At 51.8% G+C, this 12,711-nt stretch overlaps 1 protein-coding gene across 2 annotated transcripts in view; it reads right to left on the bottom strand.

Annotated features, from left to right (window-relative positions):
• The window catches only part of PAXBP1 (PAX3 and PAX7 binding protein 1), a 275,887-nt gene that overhangs the window by 239,523 nt on the left and 23,653 nt on the right, over nucleotides 1–12,711 (bottom strand). Inside the window, exon 2 of one of the 2 annotated variants that reach the window (XM_078658411.1) lies at nucleotides 12,408–12,506. In XM_078658411.1, coding sequence (XP_078514537.1) covers nucleotides 12,408–12,506 — 99 coding nt within the window. Of the gene's footprint in view, nucleotides 1–12,407; nucleotides 12,510–12,711 lie in introns of both variants that reach the window. The other variant, XM_078658410.1, reaches the window with a different exon arrangement.

A 12,711-nucleotide genomic window follows, 5' to 3' on the forward strand; every position in this document is an offset into this window, starting at 1 on the left:
GTGGGTACATTCGTTTGAGTAGCCATGCACTCTAAAAACCTTTGATTGATTGGTCGAGAACAGAGTCAATCAATCAAAGCATTTATATAGCGCACTACTCACCCGAAGGGTCTCAAGGTGCTAGGGGAGGGGGGGGTCCGCTACTGCTCGAACAGCCAGGTCTTGAGCTGCTTCCTGAAGGCAAGGTGGTCCTGGGTCAGGCGGAGGTGGGTCGGGAGGGAGTTCCAAGTCTTGGCGGCCAGGTAGGAGAAGGACCTTCCTCCTGTGGTGGCTCTTCGGATGCGGGGGACGGAGGCGAGGTCGTGGCAGATCGATCGAAGCTGGTGTGTGGGAGCGTAGAAGTTGAGGCGGCTGTTGAGGTATCCTGGGCCTTGGTTGTGTAGGGCTTTGTGTGCGTGGGTGAGGAGACGGAAGGTGATTCTCTTGTTGACCGGGAGCCAGTACAGATCTCTCAGGTGTCCGGAGATGTGGCTGCGTCGGGGGATGTCCAGGATGAGTCGTGCTGAGGCGTTCTGAATCCGCTGGAGTCTCTTCTGGAGTTTGGCGGTGGTTCCGGAGTAGAGGGAGTTGCCGTAGTCCAGACGGCTGGTGACGAGGGCCTGGGTGACCGTCTTCCTGGTCTCGGTGGGGATCCACCGGAAGATCTTACGTAGCATGCGCAGGATGTTGAAGCACGACGAGGAGACGGCGTTGACTTGTCTGGTCATGGAGAGGGAGGAGTCCAGGAAGAAGCCCAGGTTGCGTGCGTGGTCTGTTGGTTTGGGTGCGCTGCCCAGGGCGGGGGGCCACCAGGAGTCGTCCCTGGCGGAGGGTGAAGATCCCAGGATGAGGACTTCCGTCTTGTCCGAATTCAGTTTCAGGCGGCTGTTCATCATCCACTTGGCTACGTCTGTCATCCCTTCGTGTAGGTTGGCTCTGGCGGTGTCGTTGGTGAGGGAGAGGATCAGCTGGGTGTCATCGGCGTAGGAGATGATGTTGAGGTTCTGTAGGCATGCGATGGCTGCGAGGGGGCTCATGTAGACGTTGAAGAGGGTTGGGCTGAGCGAGGAGCCTTGAGGAACGCCGCAGGTGACTTTGGTGGCTTCTGATCTGAACGGGGGGAGGCGGACTTTGTGTCCTTCCGGCGAGGAACGAGATGATCCATTCCAGTGCCTTCTCCTGGATTCCGACGTTGCTGAGGCGCCGCACTAGGGTACGGTGGCAGACAGTGTCGAAGGCCGCGGAGAGGTCTAGGAGGATGAGGGCCGCTGTTTCTCCATTGTCAAGCAGGGCTCGGATGTCACTGGTGGCTGCGATCAGGGCGGTCTCGGTGCTGTGGTTGGCCCGGAAGCCAGACTGAGAGGGGTCGAGGGATCCGTTCGTCTCGAGGAAGGCGGCCAGCTTCTTGTTGACTGTCTTCTCGATGACTTTTGCAGGAAACGGAAGCAGCGAGATGGGGCGGTAGTTCTTGAGGTCGGTGGGGTCGGCTGATGGCTTCTTTAGTAGAGCGCTGAGTTCGGCGTGCTTCCAGCTCTCCGGGAAGGTAGCGGTGTCGAAGGAGGTGTTGATGATGTCCCGCAGGTGGGGTGCGATGACAGCGTCGGCCTTGTTGAAGACGTGGTGAGGGCGGTCGGAGATCCAGAGTGGATGGAGTTCCTTGTGCGGATGGTGTCTTCGGTGCTGATCGGGGTCCAGGCGCGGAGGGTGGTGGTGGGAGGCGGTGGTTCAGTCGTGGCGTGCGTCGGTTGAGTGCTGAAGCTGTTGTGTATGTCCGCGATCTTGTTGTGGAAGTAGGAGGCGAGGGAGTTGCAGAGGTCTTGTGAAGGGGTGATGTCGTCGTTTCCGGCGTTGGGGTTGGAGAGCTCTTTAACGATGTTGAAGAGTTCCTTGCTGTTGTGGGAGTTGTTGTCCAGTTGTTCCTTGAATGCAGTTTTCTTGGTGGCGTGGATCAGTTGGTGGTGTTTTCGGGTGGCGAGCTTGAGGGCAGTCATGTTGTTCGGTGTTGGGTCTCTGCGCCAGGCTTTCTCGAGTGCTCGGCAGTTCTTCTTGGAGCTCTTGAGTTCGTCGTTGAACCATGGGGCTTTCTTGCTGCCGGGTCTGGTAGGCGGGGTCTTCAGAGGGGCGAGGTCGTCTGCGCAGTTGCTGATCCACTTCGTGCGGTTGGTGGCCGCCTGGCTTGGGTTAGTTGCGCTGGTGGGAGGGTTCATGCTCAGGGAGGTCGCGAGCTGGTCGGCTGTGATCTTGTTCCAGCTTCTGCGTGCAACCTGTTGCTGGTGGTGGTGGATCGTGGTCCTACTGAAGCTGAAGTGGACGCAGCTGTGGTCCGTCCAGTGGAGTCCGGTGGCGTGGCTGAAGGTGATGTCCTTGCTGGATGAGAACACAGGGTCGAGTGTGTGTCCGGCGTAGTGGGTGGGGGTGGTCACCAGCCGCTTGAGACCGAGGTTGGCGAGGTTGTCCAGCAGGGTGGTGGTGTTGCGGTCGTTGTTGTTCTCCAGGTGGAAGTTGAGGTCCCCGAGGAGGATGTAGTCAGCGGAGAGGAGGGCGTGCGGGCTGATGAAGTCGGCGATGTCTTCGCTGAATTGTGTGCGTGGACCTGGGGGTCTGTAGATGAGGGTGCCTCTGAGGGTGGTCTTGGGGTTGATGTGGATCTGGAAGTGCAGGTGTTCGGCGGGTGCGAGGGTGTCGTCGGTGTTGGTCGTGATGCGGATGGTGTTCCTGTGGATGATGGCGATGCCTCCTCCTGTCTGGTTGATGCGGTCCCTCCGGATGATCTTGTAGCCGTCCGGGATGGCGATGTCGGGCGCTGAGGAGGCGTTCATCCAGGTTTCCGTGAGGAAGGCGACGTCCGGGGCTGTGGTGCCGAGCAGGTTCCAGAGCTCGACGGCGTGTCTGTGGATGGAGCGGGTGTTGAGCAGGATGCACTTGAGGTGGTTGCTGCTGGTGCTCGGCTTGGTCGGTGCTGGTGTAGTGCAGGTCCGGATGCAGGTGAACTTGCAGGAGTGGCAGCAGAAGGGTCCGTGGGTGCGTCTCGGGGTGGCTCGATAGCAGCCCGGGATTCGACCGGCGTTGAGTGCGTAGAGTTCGGTGGCGTCGTAGGTCCGGCGGGTGGGCTGGTGTCTGCGGGAGACAGGGGTCCTGGCACTGGGCGCGGTCCAGGCGTAGACGGGCTTACCTTTGGCGCGCCTTTGGCGCACAATCGGCGCGCCCGCTGCGCGTCAACGCTGTGCGTTTGCCTCTCTGCCATAAGTGGAGAGTGGGGGGGGGGCGGAGCGAGGGCGGAGCAGCTGGGAGCGGGGCGGCGAATGGGAAGGGCGATCGAGGGAAGGGGCGGGGCCGCGGGGGCAGCAGCGCCGGGAAAGCGCGGCAGGGGCTGGTCGCGACAGGGGGGAGCACAACAGCAGAAATTAAGACAACACGGGGCAGAGGGGAAAATACAAAAATTCAACAAGGGGCAAATTACACAGGAAGAATACAAACGTGAAATGCACGAAGATACAGTCGCAGCGCAAGCGAGGAAACCAGGATCACAGCTGCGGGCAGCGGCGGCTCTCGGCGGGAACCGGGATCACAGCTGCGGGCAGTGGCGGCACTTGGCGGGAAGGAGGGGCAGCCTGGGCTCACTCACGAGGAGTGTGCGCGGTGCGTGGGGTGACCGGCCCAGAGTGATGCAGAGAAGGGTAGACTGAAGTGGCACAGAGTAGAGTGAAGTGGTGTAAAAAGTGGTGCAGACTGGAGTAGTGAAGAGTGGAGTATGCATGGTGTGGTAGCACACTGCCACGGCAGACAACTCATTTTCAATTGAAATGACCACTACATTTGCAGTTTTACTAATAAAACTATACGGTCCACAAATGAGGTGTGGAAATCACATCACCTAGTGTATTATTTTGTTTTGATCATATTCAAGTATTTATTTCAAACTCACTGCCACACTACGGATCTCCTCTGGACTGACCACAGTTGCGTTCACTTCACCTACAACAAACCAAAACCCACCAACCACCTCCAACCACCTCCAACCAACTCTGCAAAGAAACTGGAACAAAATCACCACGGACCAGATTTCCGCATCGCTCCTTCTAAACACCCCAGCCCACTCTTCTAACGCAAACGAAGCCGCCGCCAACCTCACCCTATGGTTATCCAACACCGCCGACACCTTAGCACCACTGAAGAAACGTCAAAGCAAACCTGGCAGCAAAAAGGCCTCATGGTTCAACGATGATCATAAGAAGTCCAAGAAACTCTGCCGCTCCCTTGAAAAGGCCTGGAAAAAAGACCCAACCACTAGCACCAAGGACGCCTTCAAAAACGCCACCCGCACTCACCACCAACTAATCCGAAAGGCCAAGAAAACAGCATTCAAGGATCGACTTGACAACAACGCCCACAACAGCAAGGAACTCTTCAACATCGTCAAGGAATTTTCCAATCCCTCGGCCAACTCCAACGACATCACCCCCTCTCAAGCCCTCTGCGACTCCCTAGCCTCATTCTTCCACAACAAGATTGCAGACATCCACAATAGCTTCGACAACCAACCCGGAAACCAACCCACCCTACCATTTGCTGAACATTCTCCCCCCGTGAACACCCTTAACGACTGGAACCCAATCTCCACTGAGGACACAATACACCTGATGAATTCCATCCACTCAGGATCCCCCACAGACCCATGTCCTCACCACATCTTCAACAAAGCAGACTCCGTCATAGCACCGCACCTCCGAGACGTCATCAACTGCTCCTTCAACTCCGCCACCTTCCCGGAAGACTGGAAACACGCTGAACTCACCGCCCTTCTGAAAAAACCCACAGCGGACCCCACCGAACTCAAAAATTACCGCCCCATCTCGCTCCTTCCATTCCCAGCCAAAGTCATCGAGAAAGCTGTCAACAACCAGCTCGCCGCCTTCCTCGAAGCCAACAAATCCCTCGACTCCTCACAATCTGGCTTCCGAGCAAAACACAGCACTGAGACCGCCCTCATCGCAGCAACAGACGACATTCGAACTCTACTGGACAATGGAGACACAGTCGCCCTCATCCTCCTCGACCTCTCTGCAGCATTCGACACAGTCTGCCACAGCACTCTTTTACAACGCCTCAATAACATCGGAATCCAAGGAAAAGCACTTGAATGGATCACCTCGTTCCTCACCGGAAGAACCCAGAGAGTCCGCCTCCCACCATTCAAGTCCGAGGCCACTGAAGTCATCTGTGGCGTACCACAAGGATCCTCACTCAGCCCCACCCTCTTCAACGTATACATGAGCCCCCTTGCGGCCATCGCCCGCCAACACAACCTCAACATCATATCTTACGCGGATGACACTCAACTAATCCTTTCTCTCACCAATGACCCCAGCACCGCCAAAACTAACCTACACGAAGGAATGAAAGAAGTTGCCGAATGGATGAAACAAAGCCGTCTGAAACTGAACTCAGACAAAACTGAAGTCCTCATCTTAGGTACATCCCCCTCTGCATGGGACGACTCCTGGTGGCCGGAAGCCCTCGGAAAAGCACCCATCCCGACAGACCACGCACGGAACCTAGGCGTCATCCTGGATTCTTCACTCCCAATGAACAGACAAGTCAGCGCCGTATCCTCTTCCTGCTTCAACATTCTTCGCATGCTCAGAAAAACATTTCGCTGGATCCCCACCGAAACAAGGAAAATAGTCACCCATGCTCTGGTCACGAGCCGACTGGACTACGGAAACACCCTCTACGCAGGCACTACCGCTAAACTCCAGAAGAAACTCCAACGAATCCAAAACGCCTCAGCCAGGATCATATTAGACATCCCACGCAACGAACACATCTCTGGTCACCTTAAAGACCTCCACTGGCTATCCGTCAATAAGAGGATCACTTTCCGACTGCTAACCCACGCACACAAATCACTCTACGACATCGGACCAGAATGCCTCAACTCACGACTGTCCTTCTACACCCCCTCCCGCCAACTACGTTTTTCCAGCCAAGCCCTCGCCACTGTACCTCGCATCAACAAGACCACCATGGGAGGCAGATCCTTCTCATACCTGGCTGCTAAAACATGGAACTCACTCCCCGCTTACCTTCGCCTTACCCAGAACCACCTAGCATTCAGAAAGCAACTTAAAACGTGGATATTTGACAAGTAATCCTCCCCTCCTTTCTAAGCGCCTTGAGACCCCCTGGGTATGTAGTGCGCTATATAAATTCTCTGACTTGACTTGACTTCAAAATTAACCAATAAATTGCCTTATTGGTGCTCTAATTCGGAAATACTTGCGCAGTTCATTTAAATGTTGTTTGCTAGAAAAAATACCCTTTCCTCTGCCCCCAGTATCCAGCAAGAGCATCATATAAAGTCTCTCACTTTGACGTCCAAGAAAGAAATGTTAGCACCAGACTCCCTCTGAAGTGTGGCATTTGACCTCTGTCTGGGAATGCACAGCAAATGTGACAAGATAAGAACAAGATTTACAGGCCTGTTTACAAAAGGAGCAAGACCAGAAGGTGAGGTAATGTGAGAAGGCTTTGCTCCTTGGGTGGGATAAACTAAACAGGGACAAACCTAGAACAAATATAGCCAGCAAATAGGAAGCTAGAAAACATGAGTTACTAACTGCAAAGCCAATTGTATGCAACAAATGGAATACATTCCCAGGGAAGCTTTCAGAATGTTCCCAAGATGTCTTTACCAACCTAGACAGCGCAGCTTGTTAGGCGTTGACCTAAAAAAGGGAGTCATCAGCATAAAGTGACATAAGATGGGTTACGTCGCCTATTTCAACCCCCATTACTCCTGCAGGCTCCAAATGGGCATGGGTCCAGTGGGCTGGCAAAGTGGAGCGGGGGAAAGCCCTGGCTGCCCCCAATGCCAATTGTGCAAGAATCTTAACATAGGTTTCCGACCCGCACCCTGGCAATGGTAAATGTAAAGGAATTTATATAGCGCAAATCACCGAGCGGTTTCTAAGCGCTTGCTTAGGGAACCCGTCCTGGTATTCCCCTGTGAGATAACCCCGGCAGGGTATCCGCAAGGTGAAAGCCAGGCATCCCGCCGCGAGGGGCCGTTGTGGAGATTAAGCAAGCTATTGCCCAGAGTCGCAAAGTGTGAACCCGTGAATCGAGTAGGCACCGGAGCGAGAATTGTCGAGTCCATGGACATTTTAGGACTCAAGACCCCGCCGAGCCGGGATTTGAACCCTGGTCCCGGGCTGACCTCTGCTTCCAGGTCTGCCTCCTCTAACCAGTGAGCCACACTTCTCCACGGCTTGAAAGTGCGATCCAATTCCCATTGGAGTCAGCAGCTGCATGAGGAACATCCAGTCCACTGTATCAAAGACTTTGGCACTATCTAGGGATATGAGGGCGAGCTCCTTCGCTCCACCCTCCACTTCGTGTAAAACATGGGTGAACCTCCGGGTGTTCATAGTGGTATTGCGACCCAGTATGAACCTGCACCGGTATTTGTGTATTAAACTCACAATGACAGGGCTCAACCTAAGGGCCAATGCCTTACAAAGCATACAAACATGGTCAGTGGCTATCTGAATCTGGTTTCAGCATCAAATCGATTAAGCCCTCCTGCATGGATTAAGGAAGGATACCGGCATCTTTGGCCTACAAAGAGACCGCCAGCAGGCGCTGAATTAAGGGAGGGGAGAAGGCCTTGCCCCCAAGGAATTGCTGAATCGCCGCCCGGACTTCCTCTAAGATGAGATTGGTCTAGAGCTCCTCCTGAGAATTCAGACTGAAGCTTATGCCTGACCCCAGAAGAGAGCCCCACACAACAGTCACGAATCACAGCCTTTATTGTCTCCCAATCCATAGATCTACCACGTGCGGTGGATCTCAAAATCAGAGTACCTCCAATAGCATCTTCCTGGATCCAGTCTCCAGGGGTTGCGCACCTGAGTCTGGAGCCCCTATCTGCTCTCACAGGAGAGCGGTGCATGAGCCGATAATTTAGGAACTAGTGGGTGACCACATAAACATTCCCTGCCGTGGAGTCTGAGAAAAAAATATGATCTAACTGTGGGTTCTATGGGTAGGTAACTAACAAGTAAATTTCCTCAGTGAGTAGTGAGTATTCCTCCAGATGTCACACAGTCTCGAGTTGGTAACAGCCTTGTGAAAGGAAAGTGTTGTCTTAGGTTTAGTGTTCTGGCTTTGAGGGTGCCTATCCAGCTCCGCATTCCAAGACACAGTTGAAGTCCCTGGCCCAGAGGACCGAACCGCCCAGCGCTGGCGAAATGACTTATTCTAACTTTGGGAAAAACAGCCCAAAGGAGTTAACATGGGCTACATCTATACAATCCAGTCTTCCCTGCAATAAAAGGTAATGGCCTTCGTCATCAGCCTTTATGTGAGTACGGGCAAAGGGGACAGGGGGTGCGGCCCAGAAAAGAACATAACTGGCATTGGTCGAGATGTTAGATTAACGTTGCCCCCTCCATTTTTTGGCCAATGTAGTAGCCTCGGTGTCAGACTTGCGTCTCCTGCAAGCAAGCAATATCAAAAGCATGCCGCTTAAGAAAAGAGAGGACCCTATAACGTTTCGTGTAGGTACCCAGGCCCCTCACATTCCAGGAGATGAACTTACAAATACCAGTCCTACCCCACGATATCAGGGAGCAAATGGATAGGGCTGCTACCATCCCAGTAACAACATGGCAAAGACCTGCAGGTCAACACAACAAAATCCATATGAACACCCCCCCACCACGGACAAGTACAACTTAACCACATCATCATACAAGCCCAATTGAGTAGAAGTGCCAGGACGAGCACTATCGTGAACCAACCCCCACAGGACACGTGTCAATTCTACCATCTAAGGGCCCCTCTCCCCACCGAAAGGTAAAGGACAGACCTTCACACAAATCACATGGACAGAATCCCATGTCACCCACCCTGCAGATGTCATTCTCTAGGAAGGAACCCCCAGCATCGTTTCAGAAAGAGGCAAGTGGATAATACCCAATAATCTGTCACAGGTACATCTTATCATACATAACAAGAAGCTAGGCAAGAAACCACAGTTTCAGTTGCTGCTTTGTAAAGGAGCATTGGAGTCCCCTCCACCCGAAGAAGTGGCAGCTAGCAGAGTATCACGTACGAGGGAGTGTTTGGGGGGAGTTTATGGTACCATCCTCCCACACCATAATACGCGAGGAGACCAGTGGGTTTAGCAGGCTCCCACGTGTACACCCCGGTTGCATCCAACAGCACAGTGTCTAGCGTGGGTGTGGAAGATGCCCACAGTGAGCACTGAGGCCCTTTCAGACATGTCCAGCCAGGTCCACACATCCTCAGGATGCTTGAAAAAGTGATATTTCCCAGAGGATATGATGCTAACTTAGGACAGCGTCTCTGTCTCTATAGTTTAGGACCTGTGCGTTAAGGGCCCTGGGAGAAGCCCAGGTGAGGGGACATTGGGTCCAGCGCCCTGTGGAATTGTTCAATTACAAAAAAGGACTCTGGGGCGCAGGAAGTGTCTCACTCAGTCCTTCAGAAACTTCTCTGCAGACTGACCCTCAGCTCACTCAGGGAAGCCCAGCAGGTCACATTGCTGTGATTTAAGTGGCCCATAGTATCCGCCACTGGATTCTCCATGGATTTTGTGATGACTGATAATTGGGAGACCTGTTGCTTAAGAAGACGTACCTCGCTTTGCAAGATGTTATGTTGGTATCCACGGTATCAACTTTATATGCCACTTTGTGGTGGTAAGCTCGTAGCAGTTTTACCTCGCTAGAGACACCCGCTATACTGCCCTACAGAACCTCTCTAAAGCCACGGATAGCTTCATGGAGGGCTGCCCAAGAGGGCTTCTCCAGGAGTTCTGGGGAACGCTCAGGGATCTCCGACCAACTCTGGCGATTGAGCCTATGGGTGGGCTGATGTGTGGTGGTATAGTGTGTGATGTTGCCCTGCTGATGTCTCTGGGCTCAAGCCATACCCATGGAGCCACTTAGCACACGCCTCTAACGTGACAACACTTCCCAACACAGACCATGCCAATGTCAGGCAAGGATGGTGGCTCCAACAGTTAGACCAGAACACCAACAAAGCTCTACAAAGGCCACATAGAGGATGAGCAGAGCCATAGTGCCCCTACGTATTCTCCTGGAGAACGGCGATCGGAACAATCAATGACCCATACGGCATACCAAGGACGCAAGGGCCCCAAAGACGGGGACAGGTCACAGCTTAGGGACAGAAGATCGCAACCATCGGCACTCTCCAGTCTGAGCCCACAGAGCATAGGAGCCAATCGGGTCCCAAGACGAATCCCCTCCACAGGTTCACTGATGCAGCGCCACCGCAACTGGGTCCACCAGCAGCACCAATACAGCAGGACCACAGTGTGAGGAAACCACAAAAGCTATGGATCCAATTCCCAGTTGCCCACAGGCACAGCCCCGGTTCAGGAAGCACTTTTGGCCCTGCAGCGACATCCAGGCTAGCATAGCAATCTCAGTCACCATCAATCCAGCGCCGGTCGAGGGCTAGAGCAGGGCAGCCTGCTGGTGACAGCAGCAGGACTAGGCCCCTGAGACAGAAGCGCCGCATCCCCTCCTGGTACAGCCAGGGGCTAGCTGGACTATAACTTTACCCAAAAGCAACCCTGAACAAGTCATCCTGAGGCTGGTGCCAGAGAAGAGCGAGACAAGGCTCCAGTGTGCAGAAGAACCAAGTCAGGCACCCGTGTAGATTAAGGCCAGAGGCAACCCCGGTCCCAGCAAGCCTGGGGGAACAGTGGGCACCCCATCTCCGCAAGTCAGGAATTGGTGCGGGTGGTCCCCCAAGGCGCACTTCCCTAGAGCACCCCGGCTCCAGTCAGACGTATCGGGGTTGTGCAGACTCTTGCTGCATCGCCGTCTTCAGGGCTCTGGGTGTCATGCAGGAGGAACTAAAACACTGCCTCAAGTCCAACAGAGGAAGGCTACTGGTCATGGGGGGCCAGCATCCGCAGTAAGGATTTGGCATACAGGAAATACTGGGCCCTGCCAGGTCCAAAATGTTCACCTGAGGAGGCCCACACAGACCTATGGCTCTTTCAGAGGCAGCATTCCAACGGCTGCCCAATGCAGAAAAACATACCAGGGTGCCCTGGGGTATGCAGTAGGGCTGGTGGTGCAAAAACAGCGCGGGCAGGAAAAGGATATTTGATGGATAAGGCGGTGGGAGACTTAGTTCCCTAAAAATGCGTCTTGTTGGCCAGCTTCCCAGGCCACACCTCCACAGCGTCAGAATACCTAATGCAAATCCCCTAATAAAGCAGACAGCCGTCAATACTTTTAACCCACGATTTTCCTTGTATAGCATTTGAAAATCAGTTAAATAATGAAACATTTACATCCATCGGCTACTTTAAATACGCTGAGGACTTCATCTCCCCATCCTGATACCCGTATGTTATGGTTAAAATAAACTTAAAAGAAAGTTAGCTGTAAAGAAGAAAATGTAATTCCTTAAAAAACAAGTGAAAGGATTAACAGAACAGGATGCCACAGTAATATGCACAACCAAAACTGCTTTTCAAGGAACACTACTTAAGAAACAATTCCTCAACACAATTACTGATCTCATATTTTAGTTTTATAAACGTATGTGCTGTAACAGTATACCGGTAAGTGCCACGAATCATACATTTTTAAGAACTACTCTCACACAACATGACCAACACCTCAAATGAAAACACTTTAGTATAGTGAATTCTCAATGTTACACACAAATACTAAACTGCAATGCATTTATCAACCTAGGAAGGCTGACCGTTAGCCTTTTTGGATTTCAAACCTATGATGTAAAGTTTAAAAGCAGCTCTCGAGCTGAACAACTCACTCCTCCATCAGTACGATTACTATGACCTGCTACCCTAGCGTTTCATTGCATGTCTCTAGTTTTGGAAAATTACTGATAGTTATCTTCTGCTCTCAATAATTCACAATCGGAGAATGTCAGAACTCAACTGGGCAGACAACTGGAGAGCAAAGTCATCTCTTCAGTAATGGATTGGTATATAAGCTTCAATAAGTTAACTGCCACCTCAAAAGAAAAACCTTTTTTGACTAAGTTAAATTATCCTACTCTCCACTTCTTAATAAAAAAAAAAAACTCTGCTTGATACTTTCTCTGTTAGGTTGGCTATTTACAGAACACAAAAAATTCTACACGTTTACCTTTAAAGCAGAAAAAATATAGGTAAACAATTTCAAAGCACAGAGGAACCTGGATAATCGTTATAAAACCACAACATAATTTTAAAATCAGGGATATGTATAAATGCAATTCTCATACAAAAGACTGTCCCTTATTAAAAATAAAAAAAATTCTGCTCTAGTTTCTCTCCACCTATTTCATGTTTTTATGCTGCAAACAAACAGGTCGACCATCACCCGCTGCGGAATTGGAGGATTTACCTTTTGATTTTTCAAGATCTTCTTTGTATTCTTTCTTCAGGAGTTTGACAATCTTTTTGCTGTAGTTAGATTTCTTTAATTGGAAGACTTCCACTTCCTCTGCTAGAAAAAAAACATTTTAAGTAATAGACTGAAAGACAAAACTGCAGCATAGATCATTACATAATTAAATTTGCTTAACACTCAAAAATCGGAAGTCATTACTTTTTAGCTTTATTAAAATGTTAAGTCAAAACATAATAAGACTTAAAGTGTGAGAATGAAGAAGTGCATACCATAATCCAAAGGGGGTCCTTTAAAGTAC

Source organism: Lissotriton helveticus, chromosome 8 (genome assembly GCF_964261635.1).
Source record: "Lissotriton helveticus chromosome 8, aLisHel1.1, whole genome shotgun sequence".
Taxonomy (NCBI): Eukaryota; Metazoa; Chordata; class Amphibia; order Caudata; family Salamandridae; genus Lissotriton; species Lissotriton helveticus.